The sequence below is a fragment of the Molossus molossus genome, unplaced genomic scaffold, assembly GCF_014108415.1.
Source record: "Molossus molossus isolate mMolMol1 unplaced genomic scaffold, mMolMol1.p scaffold_m16_p_5, whole genome shotgun sequence".
NCBI classification, from domain to species: domain Eukaryota; kingdom Metazoa; phylum Chordata; class Mammalia; order Chiroptera; family Molossidae; genus Molossus; species Molossus molossus.
Window position 1 is genome coordinate 62,709,258 of NW_023425388.1, and position 17,636 is coordinate 62,726,893.

Here is a 17,636-nt window from a genome sequence, read left to right on the forward strand (position 1 = left end):
GTAAAACGCCAAAACCTAAGAGCCCAGCGCAATTCTTTCTCCAACCTATCCACCCTCTACCCGCGTCCCTTGCTCTGGCCCTGTTGAGTCCTTGACTTGTCTTCCCTCAGCTGATGCAGGGCGGCGATCCTCCACCAGAAGCCCTCGCAGCAGGACCGCGAATTCGGGTTTTCCAGGTATCGCAGAACCGGGTTACTCTCAGTGCAGCGCCTGGACTCCGCCCCCGCCCCGCCCCGCCCCGCCCGGGCCCCGCCCCGCCCACCCGAGTGTAAAGAGCCGGGAGCCGGGAAAGGTCTGTTGCGCAAGCCCAGAGCCTCCGGGGCTAGAAGGAGAGAGGCCTCCGCGGCGCGCCGGAGACTATGAGGCGCGACATTCCGCGGGCTCCTTCCCGGAAGCGGAAGCCCAGGGGGCGGGCCAAGGGCGGCGGGGAGTCCACGGCGGTTAATTCCTATTACCGTGCCGTTTCGCTTCCTTCGATCTGGGCTTCTCTGAGGCTGCGAGAGATGGTTAGGTCGGGATTTCGACCCGGCCAGGTGAGGGTCGTGGACCTGAGGCGTCCACTGTGGGGGTGGAGAGGAACTGAGGGGGATTCTCGGGCCGGGAGAAGTGCAAAACCGAAAAAAACAGTGCGGCCGCATTAGAAATGCTGGGGAAGAGGAGGAGGGGAGGCACCTGCTCCTAACATCCTAACACAGCCGCTCTGTCCATAGAGGTACATTCTGTTTTAATCGTAGCCCTCCAGAGCGCTGGCTTTGGTGGAGGGCCCGGTTCGAGTTCGAACCCTGCCGCTGGGTCGGGTGACTTGACCTCTCCGAGCCTTAGTACATTGTTGCTTAAATCCAGGTTCTCTTCTCTTCCACCCAGTGCCGCTCTTAGCTGATCTTTCGTCACAATTGCTGGTATTTTACTAGTTAGTAATTATAAAATAAAGTCTCCTAGTTCATGTCACTGCCTTTAGCCTTACCCCTTTCAAATGCACACCCTTGTAAATAATGACTCTTTTCTGCGTACAATCTTATACTGGGACACTTCTTTTTCAAGATAAAAAAATATCTGTTCTTTGACCTGAGATTGCATTTCTTACCAGCTGCTGCTCCTATTCCAGTGTTATCCAGCACTGTTCACCTATTCTCCGGTGTCCTGGGCACCCCCTGTCCTCATTCTTCCATGCCTTTGCACTCTGTTAGCGTAGAACGCCCTTCTATCTCTGGTATCTCCACTTCCCATCTCCTGTCGCATAGCTACTTCTAGAAGCCTTGCAACACTCTCCCTTCCCCGTTGTTAGGGGGCCCCCTGGCTCCCCTTTTGTGCCCTGTTCTAACCTTTATCAGACTTTTCAGGCTAGAGAAATTGCTAATATATATGCCTTAGTTATTACACAATTTAGGTCTACATCTTCAAGGCCTAGGACAGCACCTGGCATATAGTAGATTTTCAGGCAATGAATCAGCTCTTCCTCACACAGACCCAGTACTTAGAGTGATCTTAATTCTCCTTAAACATATCCAGCCCCCTCCCCCCTTACTTTTGGTCTTCCATCATTTATTAACGCACCTGTAATGCTGTCTTCCCCGTTAATGTGAATCTTACCTTTTTTCAAGACGTGGCTTAAGACTTTCTCTTGAGTACTTCCAGACCAGCCTCACCCTTATAGATCTTTCTCGTATGTTGACTTAACTTAGAATATGCCCAGTCAGCAAGAGGTAATAACATGGTTTTGTAGTCATAGTCAGCTACAGATTCAAATTCCTATTCTGCCACTACTATTATAGTGGTAGTATGCAAAGCACTTATTACTTCTCTGAGCCTCCTTTATAAAATAGGTATAAATAAGTATAAAACTATGCCTCGAGCCCTGGCCATTTTTGTTCAGCGGTTAGAGCGTCGACCTGCGGTCCAGAGAGACCCGGGTTCGGTTCCCGCTAAGGGCATGCACCTCGGTTGCAGTTTGTCCCTGGCCCTGGCTGGTCGTGCGGGTGGCAGCCACTCGATGTGTCCCTTTCACATTGATGTTTCTCTCTCTCTTCCTCTTTCTCCCTTCCACTCTATCTTAACAAAAAAGTGGAAAAATGTCCTCGGGTGAGGATTAAAAAAGCTATGCCTTGAAGAATTGGGGACATTAAGTCAAAGAATCAGGTGAAACATCTACCTCACACTAGGTATAAGTGCAGCAAAATTTAATCCCCTTTAAAATTTACTTTACTACTATCTTAATGATAACAATAGCAGCTAACATTTAGATAGCACTGTGAAAAGTACTGCTGGAAATGCTCTTACATATTACATATAATTTATCATTTAATCTTCACTATTCTTAGGAGGAAGATAGGATTATCATCCTATAGATGAGGAAATTGAGGGATTGAGCAAATAACTTCCCTGCAGTTACATAGCTGGTTAGCAGTGGAGGCTGGATTCAGATTCACAGAGCTGGTGCCAGAGTCCATTCTTTTAAACTACCCTATGCTGAGAAGGTGTACAGCTGAATTAAGCCACCTTTGTGAAATTTAGATTTCTGCCTCTTACAAATAATATCAGATCACAGAGTGTGAAAATGAAAGGTTTTAGTACACTCTAAATAATTCCACAAGTGTAATTTTATCTTGCACTGGTTGGTAGGAGGTATGACTCCTAAGAAATGCATATATTTTTCTCAAATAGCAAAGTAAAAAGTAGAAGAAAATGTGAAGTACAAGCAAACTGGTTCTCTCGTGCATTGTGATTTGGGGCATTCAGTTTGGAAAGCAGTTTTACAGTTTATATCAAGGGCCATTGAACAACAAATAACCTCTCACCAAATAATTAAGCTTTTTTTTTTAATCCTCACCAACGATTTTTTTCCAATTGATTTTAGAGAGAGGAAGGGAGAGAAAGAAACATCAATTTGTTGCTTCCTGTACACTCCCTGACCAGGGATAAAACCTTCAACCTAGGTATGTACCCTAACCAAGAATTGAGCCCACAAACTTTTGGTGTACAGGATGATAGTCCAACCAGCTGAGCTACCCAGCCAGGACTAATTAAGCTTTTAATCCTGAATATGAAAAGGCTATTTTTAGTATATGGAAAGGTTTATTTCAAGTTTGTGTTTTAATTGTACAAAACAAAAAGCAAACCAAGGGCACATTATATTACTTGCAATCATTAAAAAAATTTGAAGGCTATGTTAATGTGGAAGAAGATTTAAAAGTAAAAACACAAGATTCAAAATTACAACTATCAAGTCATGACTAAGTAAATAATCCATATGAAAAAAAGATTGGAAGCCCCAGTAGCAAAGAGCACATCTAGTGCCTAAATCTTGGTTTCTCAATACCATTGTCTACTAAAAGGAACCATGGCTTGTTGGAGAAATGGTCAACTCCAGGGCCAAGAGAAAAATCATAAGATGAGCACAGCGAAGGGAATAATTAACAGAGTGAAAGTACAACTTATAGAATGGAAAAATATATTTGTAAGCCATATATTCACAGTATATAAGGGACTCCTACAACTCAAAAGAAAAATAAATAATCTGATTTTAAAATGGACAAAGAACTTGTAAATATTAATTATAGACATACAAATGGACAGCAGATATGAAAAGATGGTCAACATCACTAATCATCAGGGAAATGCAAATCAAAACCATAGTGAAATACCACCTCATACCAGTTAGGTTGGCTATTATCAAAATAAATAGGAAATAAGTACTGGTGAGGATGTGGAGAAATTGGAACCCTTGTATACTGTTGGTGGGAATATAAAAGGATGCAGCTGCTATGAAAAACTGAAAGTTCCTCAAAAAATTAATCCCACTTTGGGTATCCAAAAGAATTAAAAATGGAATCTTAAAGTGAAATTTGCATTCCTATGTTCAGCATTATTCACATAGCCAAGATGTGGAAACAACCTAAATGTCCATTGATGGATGAGTGGAAAAAGAAAATGTGCTACATACTCACAGTGAAATATTAATCAGCCTCAGAAAAGTAGGGAATTTTGCCATATGCAACATAGATGAATGTTGAGGATATTATGCTAAGTGGAATAAGCCAGTTACAGAAGGATAAACATCACACTTCACTTATATAAGGTATCTAAGAGAATCAAACTCCTAGAAGCAGAGAGTAGAATGGTAGTTGCCAGAGGCTGGAGGGAGGGAGAAATGGGGAGTTGCGATTCAGTGAATATAAAGTTTCAGTTATGCAGGATGAGTAAGTTCTAGAGATGTGCTATGCAGCATCATTCCTTTAGTTAACAATATTGGATTGTACACTTAAACATTTGTTAAGAGGTTAGATCTCATGTTAAATGTTCTTATCACAATTAAAAAAAGAGCCTGGAGCCCCTTGTACAAAGTAAGGGATAGCTCAGAAACTAATGGGAACATGTTCAAGGATACAGGAGCTAATTTGAAGAGACTCATACTGATAGAATCTGGGACAATTTGAGCATCAAAATAAATAAGAATAGTGGACATAACCCATTGAATAAAACAGGAATCAATGAGTCTATGGTAACAAGTAAATGAAGGAAAAGTGCTTCACTGAAGTCAAATGCCAGTTAATAAATGTGGAAGAAATTATGTAAGTTAGAAAAATCGCTATTTGGCAAGCAATTGATTAAAGCAAGAATCATCAATGGATGCTAAAAGTATTGGGTAAAAGTTTGGTGAATGGGATGTCTGCATAATCTCAAAGTGTCTCCTCACAAGATGCTTAATATTTACAAAAGTAAAAAAGTAACCTTACAGTGAAAAATTTGGTAGGCACCATCTTCAGTAATCAAAGTTTACATCACCAGTAATGGAACAAACTGACATCACATACCTACTCAGGTAGTATTGAGAAGGACACAGCATCCCTTTTGTGGTATTATTGCCAAAAACACACAACCTCATTCTAATCATGAAGAAACATAAGATGAGTCTAAATGTCCAGAGGGACACTACCAAAATAACTGGTTTGTACTCTTCAAATATGTCAAGGTTGTAAAAGAATGAATGACAACCCAAGAAGCTGTTTCAGACTAAAAGATACTTTTAACGAGGTGATGCAATTTAATGCAACTATGATCCTGGATTGAACATGGACCAGATTTTGTGTGTGTGTGTGTGTGTGTGTGTGTGTGTGTAAAGGACAGTATTAGTGTAATTAAATGTGAATAAAGTCTGTAGATTATAGTATGGTGTTAATGTTACTTTCCTGATTTTGATAATTATATTTTAGTTAAATGAGAGAGTGACTTTGTTTTAAGAGTAAATATTTAACTATAAAGGGGTATCATATCTGAAACTTACCCTGAACTTAACTTCAGACAAACATATATATTCTGAAAGATAAAATGGCAGATGTGGTAAAATGTGAACAGTTGGGGAATCTGAGTAAAGTATACACAGTTCTTTGTACTATTATTTCAAAATAAAAAATACAAAAAAAAATGGACAGAAATTACTGTTGCAGGGTGTTTTATCCTGGGGAATTTTCTTTGATTGTATGTAATATAACCTCATGTATATTTTTTGGAGAAATGCTATATATAATCTTACAATTATGCCATACAGTTATCTCAGATAGTACTTAATTTTTTTTTTTTTTTGGTACGTGCCCCTAGCCGCTAGGGTCTAGCAAGAACTGAACCCGGGACTCTCTGGTTCGCAGGCCGACGCTCCAACCACTGAGCCAAACTGGCCAAAAATTCTTTTGGGCTTAAAAATTTTTTTAAAGATAATAATTGGCCTGGCTGGTGTGGCTCTTGGATTGAGCATTGTCCCATGGACTGAGAGGTCCCGGTTCCATTCCCAGTTGGGGCACATGCCTGGGGGTGTGGGCTTCATCCCTAGTAAGAAGTATCCAGGAGACAGCCAATTGATGTCTCTCTCTCAGATTGATGTTTGTATTTCTCCCCTTCTCTCTAAAAAATCAATAAAAACATAAAAACATTTTAAAAGATAATAATTGTGGTAGTGTTTTTGGACTTAGCAGCCCCATGGTTTGGATTTTTATTATGGTTCTGGCTGGGACACCAGCATAGATATACTGAAGAGAAAGACCCTAAATGTCTTCAGGGAGCAATAGAGCTACATTGCATGGACTCTTACTCCTGCAACATTGGTTCTCACTGCTGGCCTTGTGACTCCATCGTACTATAATTTATCTTAAGGAGAAATATGACTCTCAATGTATTCTCAGTAGCATTCTTAAAAGGAAGGGGTACATATTCAAACAAATAATAGAATATTATGTAACTTCCAAAAGTTTAGTTATTGCTCAGAGCTATCTGGGGATGAAATATGTAAACATATCAAGAAAAATCATGCATGTAACTAAACATTGACTACACCTGAATGGTGAAATGAGGGATTGAGTAGGGAATTTAACCATGTCTTTTAAAAATTATATATATATATATATATATATATATATATATATTTAAATATTGTTGAATGTAGAATGTATTACAGATGTTCCACATTTTTCCCCCATTGACCCCCTCTTCCCCACTCCCGCCCCCCTCCCACCTTTCCCCACACTATTGTCTGTGTCCATTGGTTATGCATATAAGTTCTTTGGTTTATTTCTTCCCATCCCCCCAACCCCTTTCCCTTTGAGGTTTGTCAGTCTAGCAGTGAATTTGTACTTCTTAATCTCTTCACCTTTTTCACCCATTCCCCCAACCCCCCTCCCAACTGGCAACCAACACAATGTTCTCTGTATCTATGAGAATGTTTCTGTTCTGCCTGTTCATTTTGTTTGTAGATTCCATTGTTGATAGATATGTATTCATTGCCATTTTGTTTGTTCATATATTTTATCTTTTTCTTCAAAAAGACCCTTCATCATTTCATATAATAATGGTTTGGTGGTGATGAACTCCTTTAACTTTTTCTTGTCTGGGAAAGTCTTGTCTGGCCATCGATTCTAAATGACAGCTTTGCAGGATAGAGTAATCTTGGTTGTAGGTTGTTGCTTTTCATCACTCTGAATATTTCTTGCCACTCCCTTCTGGCCTGAAAAGTTTCTTTTGAGAAATCATAAAATTATATTTTAATAGAGGTAATTTATTTACCTGGTATAAAGTTACCAAGCTATGAAAAGGTATACCATGGAAAGTCTCCCTTCTTGCTCTATCCCCCAGATTCTCAGTTTCCCTCCAGAGGCAGCTGCAGTTAACTTTCATGTATAACTCTCAAGATATTGGATACATGTAAAAGCAAATGTATATTTTTTCTTATACACAAAAGGTGGCCCATTTATGTTACTTTTAATTTAAAATTTTAATAAAACAGTATTGCTATATGACTTACAAAAGAAAGATTGAGAGGAGATGTGGAGAAAGAGAAATGGTAGAGGTTTTGTGTACTGGTCTTGTCAGGCATTATAAAAATGTGTGGCTCAGTGGTTGAGCACCGACCCACGAGGTCACCAGTTCGATTCCCAGTCAGGGCATATGCCCAGGTTGTGGGCCCGATCCTCCCCCCCTCTGCCCCGTGGGATTGTGCAGGAGGCGGCCAGTCGAGGTTCTCTCTCAGTGATGTTCCTCTCTCTCCTTTTTCCTTCCTCTCTCTCTAAAAATAATTAAAGAAAAAAAAAAAAGTGGATAAATAGAATTCGAGTTACGGACTCTACCCTGTATCTTGAATTATATGTTTTGAAGACTTTGGGGAATGTAGAATGTGTTCAGGGATTGAATGTAGTCTAACTTAGTATAGTTGGTTAAAATAATATTTCAACTTCAACTCACATAGACTTAAGGAACAAATATATATGTTGCTTGCTTGACTTTATATTGAGAAAATTGTGAGTTCAATTGTAATTGTGAGTTTTTAGAATATATCACATTTATTTAAAATTAGGATCATGGTACATTAATAAAATGGAATATTATTCTGCCTTAAAAAGGTGGGAAATTTTGGCACATGCTATAACATGGATGAACCTTGAAGACGTGCTAAGGGAAATAAGCCAGTCACAAAGGACACAAATACTGAACTTTACTCTTAGAACTATACACTTAGAAATGGCAAAAATGATAAATTTTATGTTTTACCACAGTAAAGGAAACAATGAATAATATTTCAGGTTTTGTAAAGACAGCATACTGAGAGTATAATAGAAAAATATTTGTACATCTACTGTAATATAATACATTATTTCATAGGTATTATCTTCAGGAAAACATACTGGACCTGCTAAGTTAACCAATGGAAAGAAGCAGTAAGTACTTAAAGAAGCTGATGACTTTAGGAAATCTCACATTTTTCCAGGTCTTTGGGCTGGACTAAATTTAACCTACCCTAGAAAACTAGATGAGTCTCTACCTTCACAAAACTCTGGAGAAGAACCTTCCATATCTACCCACATTGATCATTTTAGTATTTAACAGTCTTTACAATCTTCATAAAGTGCTATATAAATCCATCATATACATGGTTGGACAAGTCTCCTTATCCAAACTTTGCTAGAAAGGAAATGATTTATATTTTGGAAAAAAATTTCTTTATTATTTGTAAAAATATTAAACTTGTTTTCTAGGACCCATTTAAGAAAGATAGCACGTTTTAATGCAGATTCTGGCTATCCCATCCATTCTGACTCAGAAAGTCAGGTAAGGTTAAACTGTATCAATACAATGTACACTATTATAATTAGTCTTCAGGTAAAAGCTAAAAAGTGGGCATAAAAATTCAAGTATTAATTGCCCTAAGGAAGTATGAATGCTTTTGCTTTAAAACATGTTTTCTACCAACACTAAATTGTTCCTAAAAGAAAATTTAAAACTGCCATGTTTTTTTCCTTGCATTATAATTTTATATAATCATTTCTAAATGACTTCCTCCTTACAGACTGAAACCGCACAGGGGCTTGATGGTTGTGCTTCTTTGCTGCGGAACATTTTGAGAAATGAAGATTCAGGTTTTATTTTTTGAATGCTTCTTTGCTAATCACTTTTTCTCAGTTAAGTAATTCTCTTAATGCTTATAATTTTGTTTTAAATTATTAATAGGTTCAGAAGTAGGATATTCAGAAAATAGATGTAATCCTAGAATTTTAGAAGGAAAAAGATATGGATCTAAAAAGAAAGGACATGAAAAACATACTGTTCCTTCATTAGTCCGGAAAGAAATTTGTAAGTATTATTTGACTTATTTATTTAATGGTTTTTTGTTGTTTATTTTTTATAGTACGTGCCCCTATCGGAAACTGAACCTGGGACTTTCTAGTCCACAGGCCGACGACGCTCCAATCGCTGAGCCAAACCAGCCAGGACTGACTTATTTATTTAAATATTTATTTAAATATAATACTTAATTCTGAGGGTTTTGATAAATTATCAGGATTATGCGATTGGTCTTTCATTTTAATAATATGTTGGTTATTCAAGTGTGTGAGTTTATGCCTCTCTTTTTCTATTCAGCTTCTAATTGTTGAGTAGTTACTTTGTTTAGTGACTGAGTTTTGTAGGCGAAAAGATTAAAGTTCAGAATGACATTTGGGAGGTATCTTTGTTCTTCCTGCCATTTATAAATTCCATAGATATTTTTGGTTGGGTTACATGTGTATACTTATTATTTTTATTATTTTTTTTTGTTTTGTGTTTTTTTTTTAATCCTCACCTGAGGACATTTTTTTTTTGCATTTATCGTCAGAGCAGGAGGGAGAGGGGTGGAAGAGAGAGAGAAAAATATCTCTGTGAGAGAGACACATTGAGTGGTTGCCACTCACATAATCCCAACCGGGGCCAGGAACAAACCACAACCAAGGTATGTGCCCTTAGTGGGAACCGAACCCAGGACTCTCTGGTCCATGGGCCAACACTCTAACCGCTGAACTAAACTGGCCAGGGCTACTTACTATTTTTAAATTGTTGCATATGTATATATCCTAGTAGGTTCAGTGGCTCAACTTGTTGAGCTGTACATGGTACATAAGAAGGTAAAATTTCAAGTTGGATAGATACATAAGAAGAGAGGGCCTGCCACTGATTGATGGGATATTTCACACCTTCATAGTTAACTTGCTGACTTAAGTGTAGTAATTCAGCAAGCAGCTTTGAATAAGTAAGTTTTGCTTATGGTGTCCCTTGGAGACATATAGAATAAGATAGCCCAAAATGGAGATGAAAATGTCCACAATGGGAATTCAAATGGAGAAGAATGGGACTAGCTAGTTCCATAACTCAGTTGGGCCAATAGTGTTAGCACAGCAGTGTATGCTGACATTCAGCTCAGGCAAGAGGTGAAGTTTAGAAAATTGTCTATGGCAATAGCCCTGGATATTAACAGATCAGGATCCAGGCAAAGGGCTGAAAAAATGAGAGTTGAGCATTCATAGAATTAGAGGTTGATATTCCACATGGTCCCTGAGTCAGAGAACTAAGGCAGAGGAAACAATCTACTAACCCATCTTGGAGGTCAGTGACATTTAGTCTCACATTATCTTGACCTGCCCTGTTTAGGATGGTCGTCACTAACCACATGTGGCCATTGAGCACTTGAAGTATGGCTGGTACAACCAAGGAGCTGAGTCCTAAGTGTTTTTTTTTTTAATCCTCACCCGAGGATATTTTTCCATTTTTTGTACAGATAGAGTGGGAGGGAGAGAGAGGAAGGGAGAGAGAGAGAGAGAAACATCGACGTGAAGGGACACATCGAGTGGCTGCCTCCCGCACGACCAACCAGGGCCGGGGACAAACTGCAACCGAAGTACGTGCCCTTAGCGGGAACCGAACCCGGGTCTCTCCAGACCGCAGGCCGACGCTCTAACCGCTGAGCCAAACTGGCCAGGGCGAGTCCTAAGTGTTTAATTTTAATTAATTTAAACTTGGAAACTGTTCTTTGATCCTGTTACTGGAAAACATTTAAGTATGTTTGGAATTATGTGGGTACATGAATACACTTTTTCAACTGTAAACTTTATTAACTCTAAATACAGATCAAGTATTTCTGATGACAAGTTAGCATCCATATTGAGGTGTGCTTTGTATAAAATACATACCAGGTATAGATGATTTAATATAAAAAATAAAATAATTTTTAAAATTAATTACATATTGAAATGTTAATATTTTGAATATACTGGTTTGAATAAACATTATGAAAATGAGTGTTATCTGTCTTTACTTTTTAAAGATAGCCACTGTAAAATTTTAAATTGCATATATTATTTACATTCTATTTTTATTGGTCAGCATTGGTCTAAACCAGTGGTCCACATACTACAGCCAGCTTTATTTTATAAATAGTTTAGTTATTTTATATATTTTGTAAATAAAGTTTTATCAGAGCATAACCATGCTCATTCATTTATGTATTTTCTATGACTGCTTCTGTGCTGTAACAGCAAAGTTGAGTAGTTGTGACATAAAGACCATCTGGGCTGCAAAGCCTAAAATATTTATCCTCTAGCCTTTTGAGAAAAAGTGTGTTGATCCCTGTTCTAAACTCTTAAAGCAGAGGACTATGTATTGGGACCCAGTGGACAAAGAAAGGATTGGCAGTACCAACTGCCTATTCCTCCAGTGTCCTGCTTTTTCCTCGAGGCAGGTTCTTGTCCAGGGCACCCTTCCTCAAGGAACTCTCATTTGGAATGTACATGGCTGACAGTAGTGCCATGGCCACAATTTGGATCCTAGCTTAACTACTTGTTACTCAGTGTTCCAACAGGAAACAAGTGGCAACACTCAAATTAAGATAATTCAAGAAGGGTTTATTTACAAAGAAACTCGTTACAAAGGTATAAGTCGGTTATAGGGAAATCACAAAGGATTAAACCAGCCCAGTGCTTGTAGCAGCAGCAGAGCTGTTATCATCCCTAGGCCTTATAGGATGAGGTGACGGAAAGGTTACTGGGACGCAGAAGTAGATACTGTTGTGTAGAGTAGGTCACCGAGAGAAGAGCAGTGAGTTTCATTGGTGACATCATAGAGTTGGAATGAGCACTCCAACTTCATGCTGTTTCCTTTCCTTGATAATGCCAAGAATCCCATTGGATCAGACCCAAGTTGATTTTTATTTTTACAAGCTAATAAGTTAGCCTTATAATGTCACAGGTACTGGCAGGAGACACAAGACTCCTGGGTCAGAGACAAAGGAGTTTATTATTCATACCACAGCAAGCAGCATGTACTACTTTATCTTGGTTTCCCTTTGCCACCAACTCCCATGGGGATGATGTGATGGACCCTGGTGGATGCTGCACACGCTGTAGGTTTAAGTTTCAGCTGAGGAGCACTGTGTTGGTGATTCCATTGCTTTGGGTAGGAAGCAGTAAGCAAGCCTGTACTTTCTCAGGGGAAACATTACCGTATCCCTCAAGGTTGCTCAAGGTTTCACCCTTAGAAATGGCCCAGGTAGAGCTTAGGTCAAGCAAGGCCTTACCTTCTTGGTATACCCAGTAAGACGTAGGAGCAGAAAAGCCTCATGGACTCTCTCTTAACAATGTAATTCATATAGGTCAACATATTAGGGAGAGCAGGGTGAAAACAAGTAGAGGATGGATTTGGAGGAACAGATGAGAGATATTTGGCATTCTAGGTCCCAAGCATTAAATTTTATATTTGGATTAGAGTTAAATCAGCAGTTCTGGCCTGTGATCAGATTACAGTATTCTTAATGTCCTTTCCCTTATACCTTTGTCTTCAGAAGATGGGACCTACTTCCCATAAGATAATCTCCTTTAGGGTTGCAATGTTAGAAATTTGTTCTCTTTGACTTATTTACTTCTACGGTTGACTCACTAGAAGCAGAAGCCTCCTTTCCTTTGGGTCAATACTCTATCTTTTGTAGTTTACCAAACTGTAGCACTCTCTAGAAAGAATATCTTTTTCGTGTGTGTGGTTGCAGCTGTTGATACTGTTATCACAGTGTTCAACAGTACACAAAAACCATGCTCAGTGCTTGGTCTCTCTTCTATCTCCCCACAAGTGAGGTAAATCATAAATAGAATTTTAAGGAATCTGTTACACAGTATGTTAACTAGTATCTATGTTTAACTTTAATTTTAACATACATTATCTTAGTATTTTATGTTAACCATCTTCTGAGGTGTGGTCTCATGTGCACTTTCTGCCTGCGACCTACTTGATAATTTAGTGTCTATGGAATCAAGCCTGCCTACCTTGATGCATACTAGGAGTAAGGAGGCAGAGAGGCAGTTCCACAAGTGCACTGAGCTTACTTTTTTATACTGCTCCTGACAGTTAAAGAAAAAACATTTTTTAATAAGCAACTTTTTACATTTGATATAACTATGTTGAATGCTGTGGGCACATGACTCTGCTTTCAGTAACGTACATATATTGCCGATCTCACCTTGGGGAAATAAACCAGTACAGGCAGAATACTTTCAGTATTGATTACCCTCATCTAGGCCAGGTGTTCTTTTACATGTTTCACATTATAACAAGCATATAGCAGTTGTAATCTGCAGTAGATGTTTGTTCTATAGTTGGCTGGCAGGAATGATCTTACCTGTCAGACAATGTGTATACCCAAGCAAGAGTGTGTACAACAGCTGGAATTCAAAGACTGAAATAGTTTTGTGGACTGAATAGATGATTGTATCCCTTTTGTGACTAGTTATCAACTGACACCAATTAGGCATATTGCCATCCTAATCTCTTAGGTAAAATTTTCATATAGGGTACTTTGATGTGATGAATAAGAGCAAGAAAATATGCTTCATTTGTATTTGTGTAGTAGCAGACTCATTTTGTTGTTTGTGTTTGTTTTTATTATTTTTTTAATTCTCACCCGAGGATTATTTTTTTTCCATTTATCTTAAGATAGAGTGGGAGGGGGAGAGAGAGAGAGAGACAGAGACAGAGAGACAGAGAGACATCGATGTGAGAGAGACACATTGACTGGTTGCCTCCTGCACGACCCCAACCAGGGTCAGGGACCAAACTGCAACCAAGGTACGTACCCTTGACTGGAATCAAACCCGTGACTCTTTGGTCTGCGGGCCGATGCTCTAACCTCTGAGCCAAACTGGCCAGGACTGTTTGTTTATTTTTAAATTGCATATTAATATAAATACAGTCTTTTAAAAAAAAATCTATGTATTGTTTTTTGTTTTTTTTTTAATTTATATATTTTTTCTTATATTAATTTGTTTTTGTTACATGTGTTTCTCGTTTTTTCCCCATTGACACCCTCCTCCCCTTCTCTCGGCCCCATTCCCAGCTTTGTTGTCTATGACCATTGGCATATAAGTTCTGTGGTTTATCTCTTTCCCCCCAACCCCCCTCCTCTGAGGCTTGTCATTCTATACCCCACCTATATGTCTCTGGGTCAATTTTGTTCATCGGTTTGTTTAGTTCATTATATTCCACAGATAAGTGAGATCATAAGTGATATTTGTCTTTCTCTGCTTGGCTTATATTGCTTAGCATAATACTCTCCAGGTCCTTCCATGCCATCTCAAAGGATAAGAGATCTTTCTTTCTTACAGCTGCATAGTATTCCATTGTGTACATGTACCACAGCTTTTTTATCCACTCATCTACTGATGGACACTTGGGTTGTTTCCAGATCTTAGCTGTTGTAAATAATGCTGCTATGAACATAGGAGTACATATATTCTTTCTGGTTGGTGTTTCAGGATTCTTAGGGTATATTTCTAGAAGTGGGATCATGGGGTCAAATGGCAGTTCAATTTTTAACGTTTTGAGGTAACACCATAGTGTTTTACACAGTGGCTGCACTAATCTATTGTTTTTAACTTGTCTTGGATAGTTTGCTTTAAGATTTTTTTCCTCAAATACAAATATTCACCATTATTGGTAAAGTTTCATATGGACTGAGTTAATAATAAACTAAGTCATTTTAATTCAGAGGCTTTGATTTTTAAGAAATATGTTTGAAGTTCATTGATTTATGTTGGATGATGACATCTGCTGGCAGAAGCGTAATATTGTAACTCAGCTTTATCAGAGATTGTGAAACCACCCCTTGCAAAGAAGGTGAATGAGAGGTGGAGACCTGTGAGTGTGAAATCTGAGAATTCCTCAAACCACACAGTTCTTGTCTTAAATGAGGCCAAAGGAAATTTAAGAGCAGAAGAGAGACCCACAAATTAAGAGGAAAGAAAGAGCTATGTGCTGGATGGCTATGGCTGTCTGTGATCTCATCCTCCATCGTTTTAGATTTCAAATTTAAAATATTTTAGAGGATACTTTTCCGTTTGTTTTATAGTAAAATTATATTTCCAATAAGAAATATTTTTACAGAAATGTTAAACCAATTTTGTTGTAGCTCATCTATTCAGATAATAAAGAATAACTTACTGCTTAGAGGGGGGAGACATACATGGAGGTTTATTACTGATATCAGATGGGAAGTTTGAAATAAATATGAAATATTTATTTGTCTGCTTAAGACTTTGCAGCCATTTGGTAATATAGATAATATTGTACTCTGGCCAGTTTGGCTCGGTGGTTGAGCGTCGGCCCATGTACCAAGAGGTCGCCAGTTTGATTCCTGGTCAGGGCACATTTCCAGGTTGTGGGCCTGATCCCCAGTGTGGGACATGCAGGAGGAGGCCAATCGATGTTCTCTCTCATCAATGTTTCTATCTTTCCCTCTTCCTTCCTCTCTCTCTCTAACATCATAAAGAAAAAAATAAAAATATAGATAACATTTATTCTTACTATATGCTAGACATTGATACTTTACAAGTGTTATTTACTTCTTACAATAACTTTAAAGTAGGCTATACTTTTATTATCATTTTTATGATGAGAAAAAGGAGATCAAGAGAAGTTAAGTAATTTGCCCTAAGTTACTTAGCTAATTCATGTTAGAGCTCATATTCCGGCCTGGGAAGTATGTTCACAGGAATAGATCATCTCAAAAGGAGGCGTACCCCAAGTCAAAATGGAAGTATCTAATATCTCCAACCTTTTTCATAGTCAAATTTTAATTTAGTAGTTTTTTTTCTTTAAAATTTTTTTTCTTCATTGGTAATATTTAATCTGCCTTTTGCTTTTTACATGTAAGTTTTATGCTTCTAGAAATATTTTTATTTTCAGTAAACTGTATATTTGTGGGATCCCATACCAGAAATTTAACTGTTTAACTCTTTAAACAGTTAAGGAATAACTTTCATAAAGCATAAATCTTGATAAATTTTTGTATAGATACTCCCATATGTTCACCACCCAGGTGAAGATGTAGAACATTTTCAGTACTTTACCAGGCTCTTTCCTCATCAGTATCTTCACCATCACTTATCCCCTCATCCCTGGGAAACCAGTATTCTGACTTCTATCTCCACTGGATAGTTTTACCTCTTTTCGAACTTCACATAAATGCAATTGTACACTGGGCAGTCTGTGTCTGATGTCTTTCATAAAACATTATGTCTGTTATATTCATGTAAGTTGTTGTGTATATTAGTAATCTGTTCTTTTCCATTGCTGTGTAGTATTTCATAATAGGAGTATACCACAGTTGATCCATTTCTACTATTGGTTGTTTTCAGTTTTTGGCTACTGCAAATAAAGCTATTGTAAACATTCTTGAGTACATCATTTAGTATACATAAACATTCACTTCTGTTAGGTATGTACCTGGCCTCCAGTTGCTGTGTCATAGAATATTTGTGTGTTCAGCTTTGGTAGGTACGCTAGAAGCTACATATTTTTCTAAATTTATCTTGTACCCTGATAACCTGTGATCTACCAAGAACACAATCATTTTTGTTAATAGTCTTTAAAAACTACTTGGGAAGGAGAACTTATTAAACAGGTAAGTAGATTTTGATACTGATCTATAGAGTAGTGCTATGTAGATAACTTTTTTTTTTATCCTCACTCAAGGACATTTTTCCTTTTTTGCTCAGATAGAGTGGGAGAGAAAGAGAGGAAGAGAGAGAGAGAGAGAGAGAAACATCGACATGAAAGGAACACATCAAGTGGCTGCCGCCCGCACAACCCCAACGTTGCTGGGGACAAACTACAACCGAGGTACGTGCCCTTAGCGGGAACCGAACCCCGGTCTCTCTGGACTATGGGCCGACACTCTAACCGCTGAGCCAAACCGGCCAGGGCCTTTTTTAAAAAAAAATGTATTAATAAACTAATACCAGGTTTCTATGTTGTATTACTTTGTACATAGACTAATAGGGGACTATGGGAGAAAATAATGAAGTGTAAGATACAGTTCTGCCTAGAGAAGCTTAGCTTAGTCAAGAGAATGAAAGATAAGCAATGTAGTATAATCTGCAAGTGATATATGATTTGTATAGACAATATGTGCTCTGGGATATTGAAGAGCAGTCACTGGACTGGAATGATTGGAAAAGGCTTCATGGAAGAGGGAAGCCTTCAGATGAGCCTTGATAAGTGGGTAGAATTTCATTGAAGAAATGGTTCATCTTGAGTAATGTTATAATAGGAGGATGAGAAAGGCTTTTGGGGGGTCTAAATGGGCCTGACTAGAGTAGAAAACTTGAATTGGGAGTGATGGAAAGATGGTTGGAAAAGTAAGTATGGTCAGGCTTTAGAGACTTGAAATGTCAGGTTAGGATTTTGTTTGAGTGCCCAATGTGTAGATTAAGTCCACTTTTATTCTTGTTCTCCAAGCTCTGAGTTTTTTTATAGTCAAAACATCAGAATTGTTACAAAGTTTTCTGCTTTTTAAAATTTCATTC

At 38.2% G+C, this 17,636-nt stretch overlaps 1 protein-coding gene across 3 annotated transcripts in view; it reads left to right on the plus strand.

Moving 5' to 3' along the window:
- Nucleotides 1-442: 442 nt before the first annotated feature.
- Nucleotides 443-17,636, plus strand: part of CCDC14 (coiled-coil domain containing 14) — a 43,116-nt gene continuing 25,922 nt past the window's right edge. For 2 of the 3 annotated variants that reach the window (XM_036243834.1, XM_036243833.1), the window contains exons 1-5: nucleotides 454-533; nucleotides 8,143-8,198; nucleotides 8,517-8,589; nucleotides 8,828-8,897; nucleotides 8,989-9,111. In XM_036243834.1, the coding sequence (XP_036099727.1) occupies nucleotides 504-533; nucleotides 8,143-8,198; nucleotides 8,517-8,589; nucleotides 8,828-8,897; nucleotides 8,989-9,111 (352 nt within the window). In that variant the 5' untranslated portion in view covers nucleotides 454-503. Of the gene's footprint in view, nucleotides 534-8,142; nucleotides 8,199-8,516; nucleotides 8,590-8,827; nucleotides 8,898-8,988; nucleotides 9,112-17,636 lie in introns of all 3 variants that reach the window. The other variant, XM_036243832.1, reaches the window with a different exon arrangement.